The 23,858-nt window shown below is 39.8% G+C and overlaps 2 protein-coding genes across 7 annotated transcripts in view; one reads left to right on the forward strand and one right to left on the reverse strand.

Moving 5' to 3' along the window:
• Positions 1 to 22,503, forward strand: part of LOC125452619 (intersectin-2-like) — a 197,084-nt gene extending 174,581 nt beyond the window's left edge. For both annotated transcript variants that reach the window (XM_059645418.1, XM_059645419.1), the window contains 6 exons: positions 1,651 to 1,866; positions 3,905 to 4,026; positions 7,114 to 7,196; positions 8,645 to 8,728; positions 15,666 to 15,839; positions 17,806 to 22,503. In XM_059645418.1, the coding sequence (XP_059501401.1) occupies positions 1,651 to 1,866; positions 3,905 to 4,026; positions 7,114 to 7,196; positions 8,645 to 8,728; positions 15,666 to 15,839; positions 17,806 to 17,963 (837 nt within the window). In that variant the 3' untranslated portion in view covers positions 17,964 to 22,503. The remainder of the gene's footprint in view (positions 1 to 1,650; positions 1,867 to 3,904; positions 4,027 to 7,113; positions 7,197 to 8,644; positions 8,729 to 15,665; positions 15,840 to 17,805) is intronic.
• The window catches only part of fam228a (family with sequence similarity 228 member A), a 57,434-nt gene continuing 52,881 nt past the window's right edge, over positions 19,306 to 23,858 (reverse strand). For 4 of the 5 annotated variants that reach the window (XM_048531279.2, XM_048531277.2, XM_048531280.2 and 1 more), the window contains one exon: positions 19,306 to 20,331. In XM_048531279.2, coding sequence (XP_048387236.1) covers positions 20,313 to 20,331 — 19 coding nt within the window. In that variant the 3' untranslated portion in view covers positions 19,306 to 20,312. The remainder of the gene's footprint in view (positions 20,332 to 23,858) is intronic. The other variant, XM_048531281.2, reaches the window with a different exon arrangement.

The following is a 23,858-nucleotide window of genomic DNA, read 5'->3' on the forward strand; positions in this document are numbered from 1 at the left end:
GGACCCTGCTCTGGGTCTTAGTTATGTAATGTGCAAATGAGTAGTGGCAGAACAATGGAGCTATTGGTTGTGGGATCATTTAATTCTGTTTATTACATACTGTTTCCTCTGTTTGGTTCCCAAGTCGCACTATATTGTAGAGTCTCAAGGTTGACATTTAAATTTTTTGGAATGCTGGCTGCTGCTCCTGTCAAAGGTGGAGCGTGGATATGCCAGGCCACAATGTTACAAATTATAGTAGCTGCTGCTGGTGACCCGCAGTGCCTCATGAATACTCAGCTTTGAGTTTCTGGATCTGTTCTGAATTTTATACAGAGGGTGATTCACATGTGGAATGAACTTCCTGAGGAAGTGCTGGATGTGGGTACAGTTACAACATTTAAAAGACACATGGATAAGTACGTGGATTGGAAAGGTTTGAAGGGATATGGCCAGAAGCAGGCAGGTGGGACTACTCTGTTTCCATGCTGTATGACTATGTCCCATTTAGCAAGCAATAACGTCACGTAGGAGGGTCAGTTAGCTCAGTTGGCTGGATGGTTAGTTTGCAATGCGCAGTAAAGTTGACATTTGAGGTTACCATGAAGGACTCTCCCCAACCTCTTCCCCTCGCCTGAAGCATGGTGACCATCAGATTAAACCATCAACGGTCACCTCTCTTTCCTATTGAGAGAGCAGCCTTATGGTCCACTGGAACAATGGTGACTTTACATTTTAATGCCACACAACATGACAGAGGATATAGAGAGAGTAGGAACTGCAGACGTTGGAGAATCTGAGATTACAAGGTGAAGAGCTGGATGGACATAGCAGGCCAAGCAGCATCAGAGGAGCAGGAAGGCTTCAGGAAGGCTCAGTGTGAAGATGGGAACTGTCTTCACAATCATTGTGCAGATATTGTTTACTCCCTTTTCTGTCAAGGTTAGGTTCATTGGTCGCTCAGTGGTTAGCGCTGCAGCCTCACAGCGCCAGGGACCCGGGTTCGATTCCACCCTTGGGCGACTGTTTGTGTGGAGTTTGCACATTCTCCCCGTGTCTGCGTGGGTTTCCTCCCACAGTCCAAAGATGTGCAGGCTAGATGAATTGGCCATGCTAAATTGCCCGTAGTGTTCAGGGGTGTGTGGGTTATAAGGGGATGGGTCTGGGTAGGATGCTTCTAGGGGCTGTGTGGACTTGCTGGGCCAAAGGGCCTGTTTCCACACTGTAGGTAATCTTAAAAAAAATCTAATTACAACATGTAGATTGGCAAGATCAAGCAGGTTTTACCATCTTCTGTCACAAGCTACAGGCATGTCACAGGCATGTCTTGCAGAATTTGGCTGGTTCAGTCCTCCGTGGTGCTACCAAGCCACTCTTAGAGATGCATACTAAATATCCCAATCCACTGTATATCTTGTGTCCCTTGCCTGCTTTTTACGTCCTTCAAGTAATGATCAATGTGGAGGAGTACTTATTTATCAACTGAAGAAGGGCAGTAAAGGTATTCAGTAGGAACTTTACTTGACCATGTAACACCATTAGATGGAGCTTCATGAACTCCACAAGGTGTAGATCATCACTGACTGCCTGTTTAATTCCTGCGGAAAAGCCAAATGTTCTGATTTGCATTTTGTTAAAGCAGTAATTTAAGTTGTTGTTTGTTTTTTTTAGCACATTGTTTTCAACTCCATAACAAACTGCTTGGGACCACGAAAGTTGCTGTACAGTGGAAAACTTTACAAAGCAAAGAGCAACAAAGAATTATACGGCTTCCTTTTCAATGATTTCCTGCTGCTTACCTACATAGCAAAACAGACGTTTATTTCATCAGGCTCCGAAAAATTGTTCAGCTCTAAGTGTAATTCTCCGTTTAAAATGTACAAAACGGTAGGTTGGTAAAAACAAATATAAATATCACCTCAAGTGAACTTGAGAATGCACGAATGACATGTAAATTGTAGATCTAGAATTAGCACTTGTTTTGTTGATGACAGACAACAGTATATAAAAAATCTGAAGGGATTCCTCCCTTTCAGGTTCCTTTCTCCCTTGCCCCCACAAAGGCACCCAGTCGTGCTGGATTCCATTTCCAAGCAAGTCTTTAACAATTAACAAAGTTAGGTCACATGGGATTCAGGGTGAGCTTGCCAACTGGATACATAATTGGCTTAATGGCAGGAGACAGAGGGTGATGGTAGAGAGTTGCTTTTCAGACTAGGTGCTGTTTTGTTATGTCATTTATGTAAATGATTTGGATGAGAATATAGAAAGGATCGTTAGTAAATTTACAGATAACATCAAGATAGGTAGCACAGTAGACAGTGAAGAATGTTTTCTAAGATTACAAGGGGATCTTAATCAAATGGGTCAACTGGCTGAAAAATGGCAAGTGGAGTTCAATCTAGGTAAATGTGACGTAATGCATTTTGGTACAACAAATAGCAACAAGACTTATACAGTTACTGGTACGGATTTAGGTAGGGTTGTAGAACAGAGGGACTTAGGAATTCAGTTGCGTGATTCTCTGAAATTTTCTTCACAGGGTGGTTGAAAAGGTGTTTAGCACACTTGCCTTCATTGCTCAGTATTAGGAGTTGCGAAGTCATGTTAAGGTAGGACAAGACATTGGTAAGGCCTCTTCAGGAGTACTGTGTGCAGTTCTAGTCTCCAGTCATAGAAAGGACATTATTAAGCTAGAGAAGATTCACCAGGATTTTGCCAAGTATGGAAGGTTTAAATTATAAGGATAGGCTGGGACTTCTTTCACTGGTGGTAGGAAGTTGAGAGTTGACCTTATAGAGGTTTATGAAATCATAAGGAGTACAGATAGGGTTTATAGTAGATTTCTTCTCCCTAGGATGGGGGATTCCAAGACTGAGGGCATATCTTTAAGGTGAGAGGAGACATGAGGAGCAAATCTTCTACACCAGAGGGTGGTTCGCATGTGGAATGAACTTCCTGAGGAAGTAGTAGATATGGATACAATTACAGCATTTAAAAGACACTTGGATAAGTACATGAATAGGAAAGGTTTGGAGGGATATCGGCCAGGAGCAGGCAGGTGGGACTAGTTTAGTTTGGGATTATGTTTGGCATGGACTAGTTGGACCAAAAGGGTGTGTTTCCATGCTGTATGATTCTGTGGCTCTATAACAGTTTGTTATACAATTTCTATATGTTCTAAATTGCTACAAGGCACTTCAGAGCAGCATTAGCAAACAAGATTTGGCATGTCCCACATCAGGCAATATTGGGACAGGTGACTATCATCTTGGTCAAAGATGAAGATTTGAAGAATTATCCTAAAGGAATTGAAATTGATAGACAAAGAGACTTAAGAAGGGAATTCCAGAGCTTAGTACCCAGATATCTGAAGACTTACTCCAGTGAAGCAGGAATGGTGTATATCAGAGAGTTATACTTGGAGGAAACCATAAAATTAAGAAGACTGAAGCAGAACAATTAAATGAGTTGTAGTGAATTTCATGTTAAAAGAGATTGAGGGAAAGGCTCAATAGATATGCTTTTTTTTACTATTCTCATTTAAACCAGGCACAAAAGTGTACTTTTTGAATGTTTTGAAGCGTTTCAAAGAGCAGCTGTTTCCAGAAAGCTCTCTTTTTGGTATTTATTTAACCTATCTTTCGAACCAACCTGTTCAGAGATCTTGTTTACACACCTTTGGAACAGGTGGAACTTGAAACCAGGCCTCCCAGTCCAGAGGCAGGGACACCACCATTGCACCACAAAAAAGGCCCTTCCATTTTCTTTTAGTTTGTTGTTTATAAATGTTAGCTGGCAACAGTTAGTTCAGTTTACTCACAAGATGCTTCATTCTTTATGACTGCATGGTCAGGATTGATCACTTAGAGGTCTATAACGAATGACAGTATTCACTTACGTTCTCTGTTTCTGATTTGATTAGCCTGTTTTCTTGAATGAAGTTCTTGTGAAACTGCCAACTGATCCCTCAAGTGATGATCCAGTCTTTCACATTTCACACATTGATAGGGTGTACACACTAAGAGTGGAATCTTTAAATGAGAGGTGAGTAACATCAATCTGCTGTGATTATTGGTAGCAGGTTCTTATACATAGGTTTAGTTAGTAAGTGCTGGAACTTTCCTACAACTTAACAGATGTGAATGATTATTCCTAACAGAATGCTCAGCTTTTTGAAATATCAGTTATCACAACAGACCACAAATGAGCTGAGATAGTGTACTTAGTACAAGGGTTACTTATCTCAGCTGGACCATCAGGGAAAAGTCAAAAGCCAAGGACAAATGAATGCTCACTCGATCCCAGGTTCTCTTATACAGTTTTTACAATAGAGTACGACCAGGTGAGTCTCAAGCACTAACTGTGCAAATATTTTCTCTCAGGAGCAGTTAGGTTGGAAATACACAACAAGTCGGATAGTATCCATAGGAATAGGAACAGGAACAGAAACAGAGTTTTGTGGGAATTGCAAGGAGAGATTTGTTGAGTCAGAAGAAAGGGCAGAAGACAATTCTCAGCGGGTTGCAATCTTTCCTGGTTTCTATTCCGTTAGTCTGGTATTGATTGCCTTTGGTCAATGGATCCTTTCCTACACCCTGGAGATGATTAATTCGGTGTACTGGTTTAGCTGTCATGTATGCTGTTTGGCCTCAGGGCCACCTGCAGCTGTGTTAAACCTAGCCACAGTGAGATCAGGCCCTTAGGTGATACTTGAATGAGGGGCCTCAGTTGGTGGCAAGCTGGACAGCTTGATAACCTACCGATGGAAGTATCCTTTCCCTTCAAACTCTCAGAAGATTCCACTCATTAATTTTGTTCCACTTTCCACAAGTCAAAAATCACACAACACCAGGTTATAGTCCAACAGGCTTTTTTTTGAAACCACAAGCTTTTGGAGCCTCACTCCTCCTTCAGGTGTTAGTGAGAGAGGTGGCATCAGACACAGAATTTATAAACAAAAGATCAAAGGGTCATTGAACTGATGTGAATGTATTGAAAAATCCTAAGATAGCTGTTAAATCTTCAATCAGCTAGAAAGGACATGTAGGTTTAGATTGATTAATATGCAAATCACAGAATTTCTTTAAAGTCACTGCCCTAAGATAACTAAAGGTTTATCAGTATACCAGAGGTGAAATCTCAAATCAGACAATGCATTGTAGGTGTGAAGCTTGTTTAGAATCTGTCTCTGTTTTAACTTGGAGTCAGACTGGTTTTATTTTCGAACTAAGTGTTTCTAAAATGCCACATTGTCTACAAATTGTGTGCTTTTTAAACAAAATGGAATGAATCTATAAATGCAGATTCACCCTATAGATTTGTGTGTATGTGTATATGTGTGTGCTTGTGTGTGTGCGTGTGTGTGAGAAAGGGAGAGTGTGTGGGTGTGTGTGTCTGTGAGTGAGAGAGAGAGGGAGGGAGGGAGAAAGACTGTGTGTTTGAGAATGTATAGTGTGCTGGGGCCACCCAAGTTCCTAGTTAAGGCCATCATCATGGGGAACAAACTTGGCTGCCAGCCTCTGCTCGGCAACTCTGCGCCATTGTGTACCCAAAGTCCGCCTTGGAGGACATTTACCAGAAGATCCAAGACTGAATGTCCTTGGCTGCTGAAGTGTTTTCCCACCAGGAAAGGAGCATTTCTGTCTGGCGATTGTTGTGCGGTGTCCATTCATCCTTTGTCGTAGTGTCTGCGTGGTCTCACCAATATACCATGCCTCGGGGCATCCTTGCCTGCACATGAGTCACATGAATTTCTTCCATGAACATGGTGGGTGGTGTCCCCACATGTGGCAGTACTGTCCATGTCAGTGACCTGATGTGTCTTGCAGAGGTTGCCGTGACAGGGTTGTGTGGTGTTGTGGTCAAAATTATCCAGAAAGCTGGGTAGTTCGCTGCACACAGTGGTCTGTTTACCGTTTGGCAGTTGTTTGAAGGCGACAAATGGAGGCATGAGCAAGATCTTGGCAAGGTGCTCATTGTCATTGATAATGTGTTGAAGGCTGCGAAGAACATGGTGTAGTTTCTCTGCTCCCAGGAAGTACTGGACCACAAAGGGCACCCTATCAGACTTATGCAATGTCTGTCTTCTGAGGAGGTCATTATGGCTGATCGAGTAGCATGTTGGAACTGACAACCAATGAGTTGAGCGTCGTATCATGTTCCTGTGAGGGCGTCCTTCAGCACCTTCAGATGTCTGTCACGTTCCTCCTCAGTCAAACAGATCCTGTATATAGGTAGGGCTTGTCTGTAGGGGATGGCTGTTTTAATATAGTTGGGTGGAAGTTGGAGAAACGCAGAATCATGAGGTTATCTGTCAGCTTGCAGTAGAGTGAGGTACTGAGGTGTCTGTCCCTGATGGAGATGTGTGTGTCCAAGAATGGGACTGATTCTAAAGGGTAGTCCATGCTAAGTCTGTTGGGATGTGAAAGTTGTTGATATCACTAAGTAGTTGTTTCAGTGATACCTCACCATGAGTCCAAAGGAAGAAAATGTCATCAGTGTATCTGGTGTGTAGCGTTGGTTGGAGGTCCTATGCAGCAAAATTATCTTGTTCGAACTTGTGCGTGAAAATATTGCCATATCGGGGAGCAAATCTGGTTCTCATGGTTGTTCCATGTGTCTGGATGAAGAACTGGTTGTCGAAGATGAAGATGTTGTGATTGAGAATGAAGCAGATGAGTTATAGAATGGCGTCTGGAAATTAGCAATTGGTGGTACTGAGTAATGAGGCTGTTGCAGTGATGCCGTCATCATGGTGATGTGGGTAGAGTGCCAAAACATCCATTGTGACAAGGAATGTTCATGGCTCAGCTGGTCCATGGTGCTGAGGTACTGTAAGAAATCAGTAGTGTCATAACAGAAGCTGGGGGTTTCCCTGTACAATGGGTTTCAACATGCCCACGACATAGCCAGAGAGGTTCTCACACAGGGAATAGAAACTCAACTGAACTGATTCAATGCAAGAAATACATGGACATGTTTCTAAAATATGTTGCTGTTGCTTTTTAAGATTTATTATTTTTCTATTCCCCAATGTGTCATAGATCAGAATACATAAACAAGTATCTCTGAACAAGTTCAACCAATGCTTTAAAAGTTTTGGTAAGTTGTCTCTCCTTAACTTCCCAACAGGACTGCTTGGGTTCAAAAGATTAAAGCAGCATCTGAACACTTTATAGAAACTGAGAAAGGGAAACGTGAAAAAGCTTATCAAGGTATACATCTTAAACTCTCTCTTTTTCCAAATTTAGCCTACTTCCACTTTAATTTTATTTTTTGTCCATTTATGAAATGTGAATGCTGACCCCACATTGATTGCCTATGCCTATTTACGTAGATATATAGAAACATAGCAGATAGGAGCAGGAGGAGGCCATTTGGCCGTTCAAACCTGCTCCGCCATTCATCACAATCATGGCTGATCGTCCAGCTCAATAGCCTAATCCTGCTTTCTCCCTGTAACCTTTGAACCCATTTGCCCCAAGTGCTATATCTAACCATCTCTTGAATACAGTCAATGTTCCGGTATCAACTACTGCCCATGGTAATGAATTCCACAGGTTCACCACTCTTTAGACAATGTCTCCTGTTCTCCATCCTGAATCATCTACCCCAAATCGTCAGACTGTGACCCCTAGTTCTGGACCCAGCCACCATTGGGAACATGCTCCCTGCATCTACCCTGTCTCATCCTGTTAGAACTTTATAAATTTCTATGCGAACCCCTTCTTTTGTCCGAACTCCAGTGAAAACAATCCTAACCTAGTCAATTTCTCCTGATGACACCAAAATTCATGTTAGAGTGGACAGTAAAGAAGATTATCTAAGATTACAAAGCGATCTCGATCAATTGGATGAATGGGTTAGGAAGTGATAGGTATACTTTAATTTGGAAAAATAAGAGCTATTACGTTTTGATAAAACAAACAAGGGGAAGGACTTATACAATTAATGGTAAGGCCCTGGCTAGTGTTGTACAACAGAGGGACTTGGGGCTCAGGTAGATGATTCTTGAAATTTGCGCCACAAGTAGACAGAGTTGTTAAGAAGGAAGGCATTTAGTGTGCTTGCCTTCATTGCTCAGACCTTTGAGTCATGATGAGGCTGTACTGGACATTGTTGAGGCTTCTTCTGCCATTCTGGGCACCCTGCTATGGGAAGGATATTATTAAATTGAAGAAGTTTCAGAAAAGATTTACCAGGATGTTGCTGGGAATGGAGGATTTGAGGTATGAGGAGATGCTGGATAGGCTGGTACTTTTTTCCGTGGAGCATAGGAGGTTGAGGGGTGACCTTATAGAGGTTTATAAAATCATGAGGGGTATAGATAAAGTGAATAGCAAGGTTCTTTTCCCTAGGGTGGGGGAAAACTAGGGGGCATATTTATAATTTGACAGGAGAAAATTTTAAAAAGGGCATGCAGAGCAACATGTTTACACAGAGACTGGTTCATGCGTGGAATGAACTGCCAGAGGAAGTAGTGGATACAGGTACTGTTAGAACATTTAAGTCATTTGGATAAATACATGAATAGGAAAGATTCAGAGAGATATGGGCCAAATGCAGGCAAGTGGAGCTAGTTTAATCTGGGAATATGGTCTCGTGAATTAGTTAGCATAAAGGATCTGTTTCCATGACTTTGACCTTGATTTTTGTCTTGTAGCCCGCTCACAAAAGACAAGTGGAATAGGACGACTTCTTGTGAGCATTATTGAAGCAACAGAATTGAAAGCCTGCAGGGCAAATGGTAGGATGCAATAATTATCACAGTTTTGATTTGCTCAATATGTGTTGCAGCGAACAATTAATGATCAGATTTATGAAGTAATGTGTTTATTATGATTTTATTTGAATCTGTGTTCAAGATTAATTTCTGCTATGAAATATTAATTCAATTAATACAAATGTGAAAAAATACATTGACATTGTTCAATGATTTCATTTATTTTTATGGTTTATCATTTATCAAAACATAATTGAGGTAGTTTCTATCTAATCACTACTGGGACCAGTGCCCTGTGAGCATCTGTGGCAAGAAATCAGAGTTCATATTTTGTATCCAGCGACCCTTCCTCAGAAGTAGATCACATGAAGGAAAGTGTGGTAGAATCAAGAGAAAAGACAAAGGAATTGTGCAGGATAGAAACATAGGTAATGATAACTAGAGTGGAAGGAAGGGTCAGAGTGCATAAAGTTAATAGTATATCAGCAGAAAAATTCTGAATGTGAATGTGTGCAGCATTCGTAAGAAAGCAGATGAATTGATAACACAAATAGAAATAATATGTATGACTCGAGAGCCATTTCAGAGACATGGTTCTGAGGTGATCAAGATTGGAATATTCAATGGTATTTGACATTCAGGAAGGTCTGGAATCTAGAGGGTGGGTGATGCGGTAACAATTTTATTTAAGGGTGGCATGAATGCAACGATGACAGATAACATTGGTTCAGAAAATCAAGATGTAAAAAAAATTTGGATAAAGATAAAAAATAGTAAAGGGGCTTTTTTGCATCTCTTCAGGATCAGGTAATCTTCCACTTACTCTTGTGCGTTCTGAGGTGACAAAATAGTCTTGTAAAGGATCTTACCAATGCCATGGCAGATAGTTTTTGCTGAAGCCAGCAGTTGAAATGTTCTCTGTCCATGACTGGACTTAAACAGTAGGGATAAATGCATCTTATTTGGCATTGGTAAGTGGTTACCAGAGGTGTGCAGGGATCAGTACCTCCATTGTTTACTATCTATATAATGACTTGGATGATGGGACTGAATGTATGGTAACTAAATGCTGATGATACACGATCAATGATATGTAGAATCATAGAATCCCTATAGTATTACAGCAGGCCTTACTGTCCATCGAGTCCACACCAACTCTCCAAAGAGCATCTCACCAAGATTCGCCACCCACCCCCACTCTAACTCTGTAACCCTGCTTTTCCCATGGCTAATATACCTAACCTACACATCCCTAGACAATGTGGGCAATTTTAGCATGGCTAATCCACCTAACCTGCACGTCTTTGGACTGCGGAAAGAAACCGAAGCACCAGAAGGAAACCCACGCAGACACGGGGAGAATCTGCAAACTCCACATGAATAGTTGCCCGAGACTGCAATGGAACCTGGATCCCTGACACTGTGAGGTAGCTGTGCTAACCACTGAGCCACTATACCATACAGTAAGATGTTGAGAGGACATAGGGTGCCTGCAAAGGAATATATATAAAAGTAGGTAAAAATTTAACAAATGGGTTTTATGTGGAAACCTGTCAACTTTGGAAGTTAAAGAGAAAATTGGTATATTGAGAGAGGCTACAGAACTCTGACAGAATATCTTGGTGACCGAGTAAATGACGCGCGAAATTTCAAGCAGGTATAACAATTGATTTGGAAGGCGAATGAAATGTTGTTTGTTGTTAGGGGGAATGTAAGTATAAAGCAGGGAAGTATTGCTGCAGCTGTACAGCACCTTAATTAGACCACTATCTACACTGAAAGGATGTTTCTCTTATGAAGTGGCCTAGAATTGGAGACTAGAATTTAAAAATCAGGAGTTGCCTTTTAAGACTCAGATAGGAAAAAACATTTTTCTCAGGTTATTAGTTTGTTGAATCAAATAAGAACAAAATAATGAGGATGATGGAGAGTTATTGGACTCAAAATGTTAATTCTGTTTCAGTCCACATGAATCATGCCAGATCTGCTAAGACTCTCCAGTACTTTGCTTTTATTTCATTAGTCAATGGAAATCTTTTACCCAGATAGCAGTGGAGGTAGAGTCATAGAAGATATTCAAGACTGAGTTAAATAAATTTTTGATCAACATTAGATCAGAGGTTATGATGGCTGGCTAGGAACATTGATTTGAGGCCACGTTGAGATAGAACAAAAAACAAAGAAAATTACAGCACAGGAACTGGCCCTTCGGCCCTCCAAGCCTGCGCTGATCGAGATCCCCTGTCTAACCTGTCATCTATTTTCTAAGGGCCTGTGTCCATTTGCTCCCTGCCCATCCATGTACCTGTCCAAATATATCTTAAAAGACACTAACGTGTCTGCGTCTACCATCTCTGCTGGCAACGTGTTCCAGGCACCCACCACCCTCTGTGTAAAGAACTTTCCACGCATATCTCCCTTAAACTTTCCTCCTCTCACTTTGAACTCATGAGCCCTAGTAATTGAGTCCCCCACTCTGGGAAAAAGCTTCTTGCTATCCACCCTGTCTATACCCCTCGTGATTTTGTGGACCTCAATCAGGTTCCCCCTCAATCTCCATCTTTCTAATGAAAATAATCCTAATCTACTCAACCTCTCTTCATAGCTAGCACCCTCCATACCAGGCAACATCCTGGTGAACCTCCTCTGCACCCTCTACAAAGCATCCACATCCTTTTGGTAATGTGGCGACCAGAACTGTACACAGTACTCCAAAGGTGGCCAAACCAAAGTCCTATACAACTGCAACATGACCTGCCAACTCTTGTACTCAATACCCCGCCCAATGAAGGAAAGCATGCCATATGCCTTCTTGACCACCCTATTGACCTGCGTTGTCACCTTCAGGGAACAATGGACCTGAACACCCAGATCTCTCTGTTCATCAGTTTTCCCTAGGACTTTTCCATTTATTGTATAGTTCGCCCTTGAATTTGATCTTCCAAAATGCATCACCTCGCATTTTCCTGGATTGAACTCCATCTGCTATTTATCTGCCCAACTCTCCAGTCTATCTATATTCTGCAGTAATCCCTGACAGTCCCCTTCACTATCTGCTACTCCATCAATCTTAGTGTCATCAGCAAACTTGCTGATCAGACCACCTACACCTTCCTCCAAATCATTCACAAACAACAGTGGTCCCAGCACAGATCCCTGAGGAACACCACTGGTCACAGGTCTCCAATTTGAGAAACTGTCTTCTACTACTACCCTCTGTCTCCTGTTGCCTCGCCAGTTTTTTATCCATTTAGCTAGCACACCCTGGACCCCATGTGACTTCACTTTCTCCATCAGCCTGCCATGGGGAACTTTATCAAACGCCTTACTGAAGTCCATGTATATGACATCTACAGCCTTTCCCTCATCAATCAACTTTGTCACGTCCTCAAAGAATTCTAATAAGTTGGTAAGACATGACCTTCCATGCACAAAACCATGTTGCCTATCACTGATAAGCCCATTTTCTTCCAAATGGGAATAGATCCTATCCCTTAGTATCTTCTCCAGTAGCTTCCCTACCACTGACGTGAGGCTCACCAGTCGATAATTACCTGGATTATCCTTGCTACCCTTCTTAAACAAGGGGACAACATTAGCAAGTCTCCAGTCCTCTGGGACCTCACCCATATCTAAGGATGCTGCAAAGATATCTGTTAAGGCCCTGGCTATTTCCTCTCTCGCTTCCCTCACAACCTGGGATAGATCCCATCCGGATCTGTGGACTTGTCCACCTTAATGTCTTTCAGGATACCCAACACTTCCTCCTTCCTTATGCCAACTTGACCTAGAGTAAGCAAACATCTATCCCTAACTTCAACAAATGTCATGCCCCTCTCCTTGCTGAATACCAATGCAAAGTACTCGTTAAGAATGTCACCCATTTTCTCTGACTCGCGCATAACTTTCCTTCCTTGTCCTTAAGTGGGCCAATCCTTTCTCTAGTTACCCACTTGCTCTTTATATATGAATAAAAGGCTTTGGGATTTTCCTTAACCATGTTTGTCAGCAATATCTCATGTCCTCTCTTAGCCCTCTTAATGCCTCGTTTCAGATTTGCTCTACATTACTGATATTCTTGCAAAGCTTCAACTGTCTTCAGTCGCCTAGACCTCATGTATGCTTCCTTCTTCCTCTTGGCTAGTCTCACAATTTCACCTGTCATCCATGGTTCCTTAATCTTGCCATTTCTATTCCTCATTTTCACAGGAACATGTCTCTCCTGCACGCTAATCAACCTCTCTTTAAAAGCCTCCCACATATCAAATGTGGATTTACCTTCAAACAGTTTCTCCCAATCTACATTCCTCAGATCCTGCCAAATCTTGCTATAGTTGGCCTTCCCCCAGTTTAGAACTCTTCCTTTAGGACCACTCCCATCCTTGTCCATGAGTATTGTAAAACTTACGGAATTGTGATCGCTATTTCCAAAGTAGTCCCCCTACTGTAATTTCAACCACCTGGCCGGGTTCATTCCCCAACACCAGGTCCAGTATGGTCCCTTCTGCCTGAAGCATTGATATCCTGGGACAACTAGTTGCCAATCATGCCCTTCCCTCAACCAAGTCTCAGTAATAGCAATAACATCATACTTCCAGGTACCGATCCAAGCCCTAAGCTCATCTGCCTTATTTACTACACTTGTCGCTTTAAAACAAATGCACCTCAGACCACCTGTTCCTTTGTGTTCATCATCTGCTCCCTGACTACTATTCCCTTTATTCACACTGACTCCATTATCTAGTTCCCTACAGGCTTTCGTTACTACCTCTTTTCTGTCCAATATTTGGTTCCCATCCCCTGCCACATTAGTTTAAACCCTCCCCCACAGCATTAGCAAAAGCACCCCCAAGGACATTGGCTCCAGTCCAGCTCAGGTGTAGACCGTCCAATTTGTAATAGTCCCACCTTCCCCAGAACCGGTTCCAATGTCCCAAAAATCTGAACCCCTCCCTCCTACACCATCTCTCAAGCCACGCATTCATCCTGGCTATTCTTTCATTTCTGCACCGACTAGCACGTGGCACTGGTAGCAATCCTGAGATTACTACCTTTGAGGTCCTACTTTTTAACTTGGCTCCTACCTCCCTAAATTCTGCTTGTAGGACCTCATCCCGTTTTCTGCCTATATCGTTGGTGCCTATATGCACCACGACAACTGGCTGTTCACCCTCCCCCTTCAGAATGTTCTGCAGCTGATCGGAGACATCCCTGACCCGTGCACGTGGGAGGCAACATACCATTTGGGAGTCTCGTTTTCGACCGCAGAACCGCCTATCTACTCCCCTTACAATTGAATCCCCAATGACTATCGCCCTTCCACTCTTTTTCCCGCCCTTCTGTACAGCAGAGCCAGCCACAGTGCCATGAACCTGGCTACTGCTGCCTTCCCCTGGTGAGCCATCTCCCCCAACAGTATCCAAAACGGAATACCTGTTTTGGAGGGAGATGACCGCAGGAGACACCTGCACTGCCTTCCTGCTCTTCCTCTGCCTTTTGGCCGGATGAACTGTGATCTTATAAAATGGCAGAATGGAGTTGAAGAGCTGAATGACTTGCTCCTATTCCTAGTTATGTTCCATCAAACCCTTTTTTTTCCCTAAAATTACCCAACTTGAGCATTCGTGATTACTCCAGTAAGCAAGGAACTGAAAATATAAGGGCGTTAGTACAAAAGCCACCCAGACTAGACCCAATTATGGCATTTGCTGAAACACAGAAGTCCAAGGATCAAAATAAGTTTATCCTGTAGTTTCACTGATACAAATGGCATATTCTACAGGTGCATTGCAGATGCCTAACGTTAGGGAGAAGTGTGTGGATGGTTTGGTAACAGTCTACAGTTGTTCTATGAAGCTTGTTGGCACACTTCTACTTAACCGACTCCACAAACTGCATACTGTTTCCAATATAGTTGTGTTGTTTTGAATGATGTCCAGTATCACTTGAAGGTCCAGTGATTAGGCTGGTCAGAACTCAAATATACCATTTCACGATTGATCAGCTCAAACCACAGCAAGTTAAGTCAGTTTAGGAACTCAGATATAAAATGACTACTGAAAACAATTGAACTTGTTCCTGTACTCATTTCAGATGATCAAACTAATTTGGTGGCTTGAACTTCCAAGCAAGATCAAGCATGATCTCTGCACTTCTGATCAGCTTATTGTTTTTCCTGTTTGAGAATCCATGATGTAAAAATACAGTGTTTGTTCCCTTCCAATAGAAATTTACATCTTTGTTTACATTTTATGAGGAAAAGCATTTTTGGTAAATGGTGAAGAGTTGAATCAGTGGAAAAGAAAATTTGAGAATACTGCTCAATAAAACATTGACACTGAATTAGTGATCACATTAATTTGTTAAGACTCTGTTAGGGAAAACAAAACACAATTATTCATGAAACATTGACCATGTTTCATTAACAATTAACATCAAACTCTGATTTAAAAATGTGTATGTATAATTAATTTCAACATCTGTGCAAGGACGGAATCCAACTAACTAATAATGACTTAGTTGAGGTTTAAGATATACTGCAGAACAAATATGCATTGGCAGTTGTATACTCAAGGATCTCAATGCTGATTGACAATTAAAGGCAACGGTTGTAGTAACAGAAGTTATGTCTGGGATAAAAAAGGAATGAAATTATGAAGTTGGAACAGAGATGCTCATGAGAAAAGTATTTCTGAAGTTCTTTTTTAAGGTTTAATAAATCATTAAGAATCTCATATGAAGTGGTTTATTCAAGTGCTACACTTCTGCCTCTGCCAGCAGTTTTCAGTGTTATGTTTGTACAAGGTACATGCTGCAGAAATTTTATAACTTGTCATGGTTTTATTTTCCTGTAAGTAAAGGTATTTCCTAACTAATCAGGAATAATGAATTAATCCCATAGAAAATGTTTTGTGGATTTAACTGCCATTTAAACTTCTTGTCTGGTCCACATCCTTACTAGGAAAGAGCAATCCCTACTGTGAAGTCACAATGGGATCCCAATGTTACACGACCAGAACGCTGTCAGATACTTTGAACCCCAAGTGGAACTTTAACTGCCAATTCTTTATCAAGGACATTTACCAAGACGTATTGTGTATAACAGTCTTTGAAAGGGATCAATTTTCACCTGATGGTAAGAGTTCTAATATCCTTTATTTCAGCAGAGAGTAGTACAAAGAGAATACATGAAATTGTAATATTTTCATTCTTCCCAGAAGTACCACTCAATGCATTTACCTTAAGTGACGAAGTAGGGATCAGTTTGAAAAATAAAATTTATTTGGGTTGTTAGAATATTTATGTTCAGTAAATCAGGCATAAAATATCATCTTTTCTGTCAGTTGACAGTATTGTGTAGTAAGTAATATAGAAAGCAGCTGTAATCATTTATATTTATTTCGAAGTTTTCTCTTCATACAGGTCTTTTTCCTCATTCCATTAGTCAGTAGATTCTTCCATGATACAAAAGCAAATTACTGTGGATGCTGGAAATACACAGTAAGAACAGAAAATGCTGGAAGCACTCAGCAGATCAGGCAGCATTTGTGGAGGGGTGCAGTTAACATTTCGGGTTGGTGATCCTTCATCAGATCAAATGAGAACTTACTTCTGTCTCCTTACCAAGATATGTAAACACAGCTATCCTGGCAGGCCTATTGCTTCAACCTGCTCCTGCCTGAATGAACTGGTTTCTGTTAATCTCAACTCTATATATTCCCTTCAGTTCTGTTGAAAAATCAATCACCTTAAATGGTAACTCTTGGTTTCTTTCATCCTAGGTACTGCCTGATCTACTGAGTATTTCCAAACTCTCTCTTGCTTTCAATTTACAATGGCCATTTATACCAGTGTATGGCTCTCATTATGTGGGCAAATGAGAAATAGTGAAATAAATCACAGACTAGTCAGGCAGTTTAGAGCTTCGTTTCCAAGCATTGTGAAGAAGGCATCCAAAGTAAACTATTCTTCTAAAATGTCATTGGCAAAAGATTTTGTTTTAGATTTTGAATGCAAGCAAGATTTTACTTGTTAAGCTGATATTGCCTGTTGTTTGTATGCGGAAAACTACTTTTTCTTTCTATTTATTTTTGTATTTTTCCATCCCACGTGTATCAGTACAACCTAGTTTTGGGCCTCCCACCAATGTCATTTTTTAGATCCAACCCCTGAGGGTTTTAGTAATGTATTAGAAAATTTAAATATCTGCCATGTCTTCTCGACTGTCTGTTTTCCCATCTGCTTATGGCTCTTTGTTGTTTTACATTCAATATGTGGACTGTATATCTCAGGAAGGATTTAAAGAATTAATTATAGAACATAGAACATAGAACAGTACAGCACAGAACAGGCCCTTCAGCCCACGATGTTGTGCCGACCATTGATCCTCATGTATGCACCCTCAAATTTCTGTGACCGTATGCATGTCCAGTAGTCTCTTAAATGACCCAAATGACCTTGCTTCCACAACTGCTGCTGGCAACGCATTCCATGCTCTCACAACTCTCTGTGTAAAGAACCCCCCTCTGACATCCCCTCTATACTTTCCTCCAACCAGCTTAAAACTATGACCCCTCGTGTTAGCCATTTCTGCCCTGGGAAATAGTCTCTGGCTATCGACTCTATCTATGCCTCTCATTATCTTGTATACCTAAATTAGGTCCCCTCTCCTCCTCCTTTTCTCCAATGAAAAAAGTCCGAGCTCAGTCAACCTCTCCATAAGATAAGCCCTCCAGTCCAGGCAGCATCCTGGTAAACCTCCTCTGAACCCTCTCCAAAGCATCCACATCTTTCCTATAATAGGGTGACCAGAACTGGACGCAGTATTCCAAGTGCGGTCTAACCAAAGTTTTATAGAGCTGCAACAAGATCTCACGACTTTTAAACTCAATCCCCCTGTTAATGAAAGCCAAAACACCATATGCTTTCTTAACAACCCTGTCCACTTGGGTGGCCATTTTAAGGGATCTATGTATCTGCACACCAAGATCCCTTATTATGTAACATGAAGCTACATATTAAGGAACAAAAATACAGGGGAATGGAGGGGAGAGATAATAAAATGATTTCTCAGCAATAACACTTTATAATATTCTGGCCAGATTTCCTAGGTCGGACAGAGGTTCCAGTAGCAACAATCAAAAAGGAGCAAGAAGGCAAAGGGCCAACTACAAAGCGCCTTCTTTTGCATGAAGTCCCAACTGGGGAGGTATGGGTTCGTCTTGATCTTCAACTATATGAACAGAAGACATTACTCTGAAATCGAGGCTTCAAATCATTTGAACTTTAACATTCAGAGACTAAAATTGTGGCAATCATCTATTGATGACAAACAATACTTTTTCTAAAATTATGAGGTTTAATTTGTTGAATTTCCTCCATAACAAACGTATGCTCAGCGATGGTTATAGCCAAATAGGTGCCAGGTTTTTTTTGCTGCGCTAAAATCACAAATATTTTTCCTTTTTGGTTGCCACTTTCTGCCTATTTTTCTTGCAGTGTAAATTTCCAGCAATGATCATGGAGGAATATTAAATCCAAGTTTCAGTCATGAAGACAAAAGGGAAGCCAAATTATTTTTCCCTAGTTGAAGATGGCCTTATTGGCACAGAACTACTTAAAACAAACTGCACAGTGACTTCACTCCTGATGGGTCATTAAACGTGGTAGAATGGCAGACTTATTTTCTATGCAGAGTCTAAGAAGTCAAATGACAATTGAGTCTTTGTAAATATGTAAACAAACAGCTTTTGCAATTACTGCATATTTCTCTAATTGTAAGTGTACTTTGGGAAGCATTTTTGAAGTAACTGAACAGAATTTGAATATACTTTGAACTGAACATCTTTGAGTAAAAAACATGGCATCATGCAGTAAATCAACAATGGTGGTGTACACTGAGTCATAACTCAAGATATTCGCTGGAATTGTCAGTTGCTAATAGCTTAACTCTGAAAGAGAGGTCCACAGCTACTGAAGAGAGATTGAAAAGATACTTCTGTAGAACTTTGTGCTACATAAAAACAAAATGTTTTCTGTACATTATAAAAGCAGTACATTAAGAAATTTTTACTATGGCAGCGGTTTTTGTCTACAGTTAATGTTATTCTGTTTTCCTCTTGACTTAGTTCCAGAAGTTTGTAACTAAATCTTATTCTTGAGAAGTTATTTCTGCGATTTATCTAGCCATATGTCAAAATATTTGTCCTCTAGATTACAGAAGCATACATGAACTATACCAATGGTTTTGTCACTTTGAGCAAATTTTCTATAAATTGGCAGAAGTAGTTTTGTTATCATTGGTGTTAGCTTGTAATTTCAGATTTTATAGGTCACATATTTTTTCAAATCAGGCCATATTTGATAACTGGATTCTCAGGTGCCAGCTTTCAATAGATTTGTTTATATTGCATATTTAGGGCCTTAGTTAATACTTTTTTCCCCATGTATGTGTTGTACTTGTCCATCCTTAATTTGTTATAACAGTACCAGCAGAAAGCCTGCTCAGACTGAATCAGAGATTGGTTAACAAAAAGGTGATGAGGCAGTACTGACTTTGTGCATTCAATTTTCTTCTACTCTTATGAGAAACCACAGTTCAATTTCGATCAGACTTCAGGAACCTTTCATAAAATTATTATTGCAAAGATAAAATATGTTAGAAATGGCCAGCAGGTTGGTCAAATTATGAAAGACAGATTGGTTCAGGTAGTTATGCGAAGTTGCACCCAAAACATTGACCTAACTCATTCTCAGTTGTTGACTGACTGGTTTTGCCTTTATTTTCTCGTTTTATTTAATAAACTGCCAGCATTATTTTTGGCTACAAAGTGAAGGCATGCACTAAGATGCATGCAAGTGAATTATTTACCAGTATCTGTTTCATTTTTCATTGTTCTTAACCAATTTTTTTTGTTAAGAATCCATCAATGTGAAATATATGAAGCAGTTTAAATGTTATTCTGCTATCCTTGTTCCTGCACAGCCTTTCACGTAATCTTCATTTCAAGAGTTATAAGTAACCTTTATTTGTAACTTACTGCCACACCTTTGTTTTTCTTGCATGAACAAAACATTTATTTTAAAAAAAGATGTATTTGTGATACATGTGGCATCACTGCATTGTGCAATTAAGTGATACAAGAACATTTTAAAATCACTTTCTGGTATTCATTACTGATGGCAATTTGATTCGTTCTTCATCTGTATTCTTGAGCCTTGGAAAATGCAAGATTAGTTATTGCAGCTGTATTTGGTGGAAGGATGCTATAAGGTTATATAATGTATATGGTCAACAATATAATCTGTACAATACAGAACTCCTATAAGCTAATTTGAGGACCTGTTGGTGCTGTGGAGTCCTTCATTTTCTACTGTGGAGCACGTCCTGCTACAGTCAGATAAAGCTTTCACATGAACTTTGTTGACTTCCATATCTGGCATGAATCTTTCCTGACTGCCAGGTAGAATCAATAAATGAAAAACACAACAAAATGCTGAAAGATCTTTCTTCATGAGCGTAGTTCAAAACAATGCCACTGGTGGATCTATCTGCCAAGCCACTGAGGATTCTTTTTCTTAATTTCACTTACTTTTCTTCAGCAATAATTCAACAGGACTGGAAGCATCTATGGAAACAAGGTTTCAAAATGATTACCCTTTGTAAGGTCAATAAGCTATTTTCCTTCTATTTGATTGTATAAACAACATTTACCATAATACCCCTGCAAGCCCGTGTGACATTTCAGTATTTTTATTCTTAATTCAAATTGAATGCATTAATTTAAAAATAATCATTGGCAATTGATGGCAAAGGTAAGTAAAGAATCACTGGTAAAGCATACAATTGTCTTTCATGCACCCTTCTTTTCATTCCTAAAAGTATTGTAGAATTCCAGCAGCTTAGATAGCTTTACAACTGACCATTCATTGTGTGTGTGAACATTTCACTGAACATTCTGAATGGAGAAGGGATCTTGAGGGACAACATGAACTTTTAGGTATCTAGTGGAATGTAACTTTAGGTAAAATATTGTGGAATTTGCTTGATGTCCTATCCAAACAAATTGAGCTACTAATTACATAGCTAACACTGCACAGACTAATTATTGTTTGCAGATCTTTCTTCGCAAGTGTAGTTCAAAACAATACCACTGATGGATTTATCCGCCAAGCCACTGAGGATTCTTTTTCTTCATTTCACTTACTTTTCTTCAGCAATAATTCATAATGTAACTTAAGGGATGCTAGGTGGACACTGTTACAACTCGGTGAGGAGGAGTGAATTGGCTCCCTCTTTTTAACCCCATTGTTGGCCATATCAAAAGTTTTAAATGTTTAGACTGCAGCTATATCTCACTTCAATTAAAACATTGTACTAGTCAATATTAAGGTGCCAATTACAAGGTTTTGATGTGACAAAGAGGGATGTTTACTAAGCCCAAAGAAAAAAAATAAAGTAACATCAAACACACACAAACCCAGATATAAAGTTTGGAAAGAAAAATAAAGAATAGGTACATTAATCCTTAACCTGAGGTCATAGTTGTTTAATTGATATCCTGCATCCTCAGCAGTGACAACATCTGTACATATCCTTCAGTCCTCGCTGAATACATATATAACTTGATCACTGAGCATTGTTTGTCAAAAGAGATTGAGAGAAACAAGGATAGAGAGATTTTTTTCAGTTCTACTATTACAAATCTATTCTTTTTCTCCCTCCTCTATCCAAAGTAAATATAATTAATTTCCAATTTTACCACTTGCATAACACTGACTGCTATTATCATTCTATTGCTAAAATTGAAACTTGTGGGTAACAATCTTTAATGGTTGATTTTTATTTTATCTGGTTGTCAAGCAGGGATATTCAATGAAAGGTGGCAGAGTTCTAGGATCCCAATACGTCTCTTCTGAATGTCTCCCAACAGAGTTCCTGATAACTGGTATACTTAGTTTATAGAGAAATTATTTTGGCACCTCTGCTGCTATCTGTCTGCTGCAGTGTTTGAAAACTACTCTGGCTGTTGCAATGACTGTACAGCATCCAGTAAAATGGCACGAAATGTCCAATGTGAGGATTTTGATCATTCTTAAAACCTAATTTCAAGCAAAGATGCTACATCGTTGAACTATACAATGATTGAATGGTTGCTTCTCTTTCTGGCTGCACTGAAAACAGTCGTTGTACAGTTGGCCAAGCTGCTAGAAAATTAGTATTGACTGCCAGACCATACCACAATATGGTGTCTTTAATGGTTATCTAAAATGTTTGCACCTAACTTTTAAAATTGAATGTATAAAAATCCAAAATATCTGTATGTCTTGCAGCATTAGTTTTCTTGAGTGCGAAAATGTATATTATAAATGAGGGAACAGGGAATGTCTAATTTGCCAAATATTTTTCTTACCAACACAAGAGCAATAGCTATTAGGGTTATGAAAACACACTGTGGGGATATTAAACCTCTTTGATAATTCAGTCAAACCACTGTCAAACTGTTACTAGTATTGAAAACAAGCATTTTAAAGGGGGTATGTACTGGATATTAAATAGATTAATATTAGTTTTGGCATGTATGTTCTTTTTTGTGTTAAATCATGTGAAATAATTTTTTAAAGAATCTTATTTTTATGCCACTGCCCATCCTATGCAGTCTACTGTAGATAATCTCTTTGCACTACTGTGGTATGTCTCAGTTGCTTCATATTTTGTAGACTGAATTTTATTGTATAGTATTTGGTTTGATAACAAATCTCTATACTGTGTTGTCAATAAAATTGACACTTTTAAATTACTGAATTGTATTTCTGTCCACATTTTACTTTTTGAAAATAATTGTTTAATAACTAAACTTATCTTCTGAATAGAAGGCAATAATGCAAATTGAGAACTTGAGTGCACAAGCTCAGTTGACTCTTCAGTACAGTACTACACATATGCTTCGTTACTGGATCTACTTGTTTAAATTAGATCTCAAAGCAAGTTTGGTTCAGTGCATGTTCAATATTTTAATGATATTATTTCCTTGCCACCTATATTGCCACCTTTGATTTTATCTGGACTGTGTACACTGACAAGTGGAATATATCAAGTATCACTATATGTTGTTCCTCTTTTTGAAAAGCAGAGTCAATGCAAAATTGATCAAACTGGGAGTTAAACTCTTAATTAACAATATGAATGGTATTATCAATATCTCAATTTATTTTTGTCTGTAATTTTCTTTCTGTTTCCAGTACACTTATTGTGTTCTGATGGTGTTGGTATTTCCTTTTGGGAGGAAGCTATCTCTGCTCCCCTGATACACAGACAGCTCAAATTGCCTGTGATAATGGGAACTGCAGATGCTGGAGAATCCAAGATAACAAAGTGTGAAGCTGGATGAACATAGCAGGCCAAGCAGCATCTTAGGAGCACAAAAGCTGACGTTTCAGGCCTAGACCCTTCATCATCCTCTGATGAAGGGTATAGGCCCAAAACGTCAGCTTTTGTGCTCCTGAGATGCTGCTTGGCCTGCTGTGTTCATCCAGCTTCACACTTTGTTATCTCAGCTCAAATTACCTTGTGTTTTTGCAGTTCTCCTGCTGTCCATTTACTGGGGCCCTCTTAATATGCTAATAGCTGACAGTAAATTATTCGATCAAATTATTCTCTCCACCCCAAGCACTTGTACTAAACCTGAAATCTTTTGTAAATGTAAACAGGAGCAACTGAAATACAGCATTCCTGAAGAAATAGAAGAGAATGTTTAGGTCTTGTATCCTTCTACCTGAACTAAATATTTCCACATTTCTTTGGTTTTAGATTCCCAGTATCTTGGGTATTATTTTCATTTTAGCTAACTCTGATACCTTCAGTAAATTATATGAATTGCTATTGTGTTGTCAATTCTATTCTTTGCTACTTATCAAGTAAATGACTAAATTTGTGTCATAAATTACTTTTCACAGATTCTAGTACTCTCTGCTAAACTAACAGCTGTTACTGCATTCAAGGACAGGACAGTGGTACAATGGTTAGCACTGCTGTCTCACAGCACTAGGGACCCAAATTCAATTCCAGACTCAGGTGACTGTGTGGAGTTTGCACATTCTCCCTGATTCTGTGTGATTGCACAATCCAAAAATTTGCAGGTTAGGTGGATTGGCC

Source organism: Stegostoma tigrinum, chromosome 4 (assembly GCF_030684315.1).
Source record: "Stegostoma tigrinum isolate sSteTig4 chromosome 4, sSteTig4.hap1, whole genome shotgun sequence".
NCBI lineage: Eukaryota > Metazoa > Chordata > Chondrichthyes > Orectolobiformes > Stegostomatidae > Stegostoma > Stegostoma tigrinum.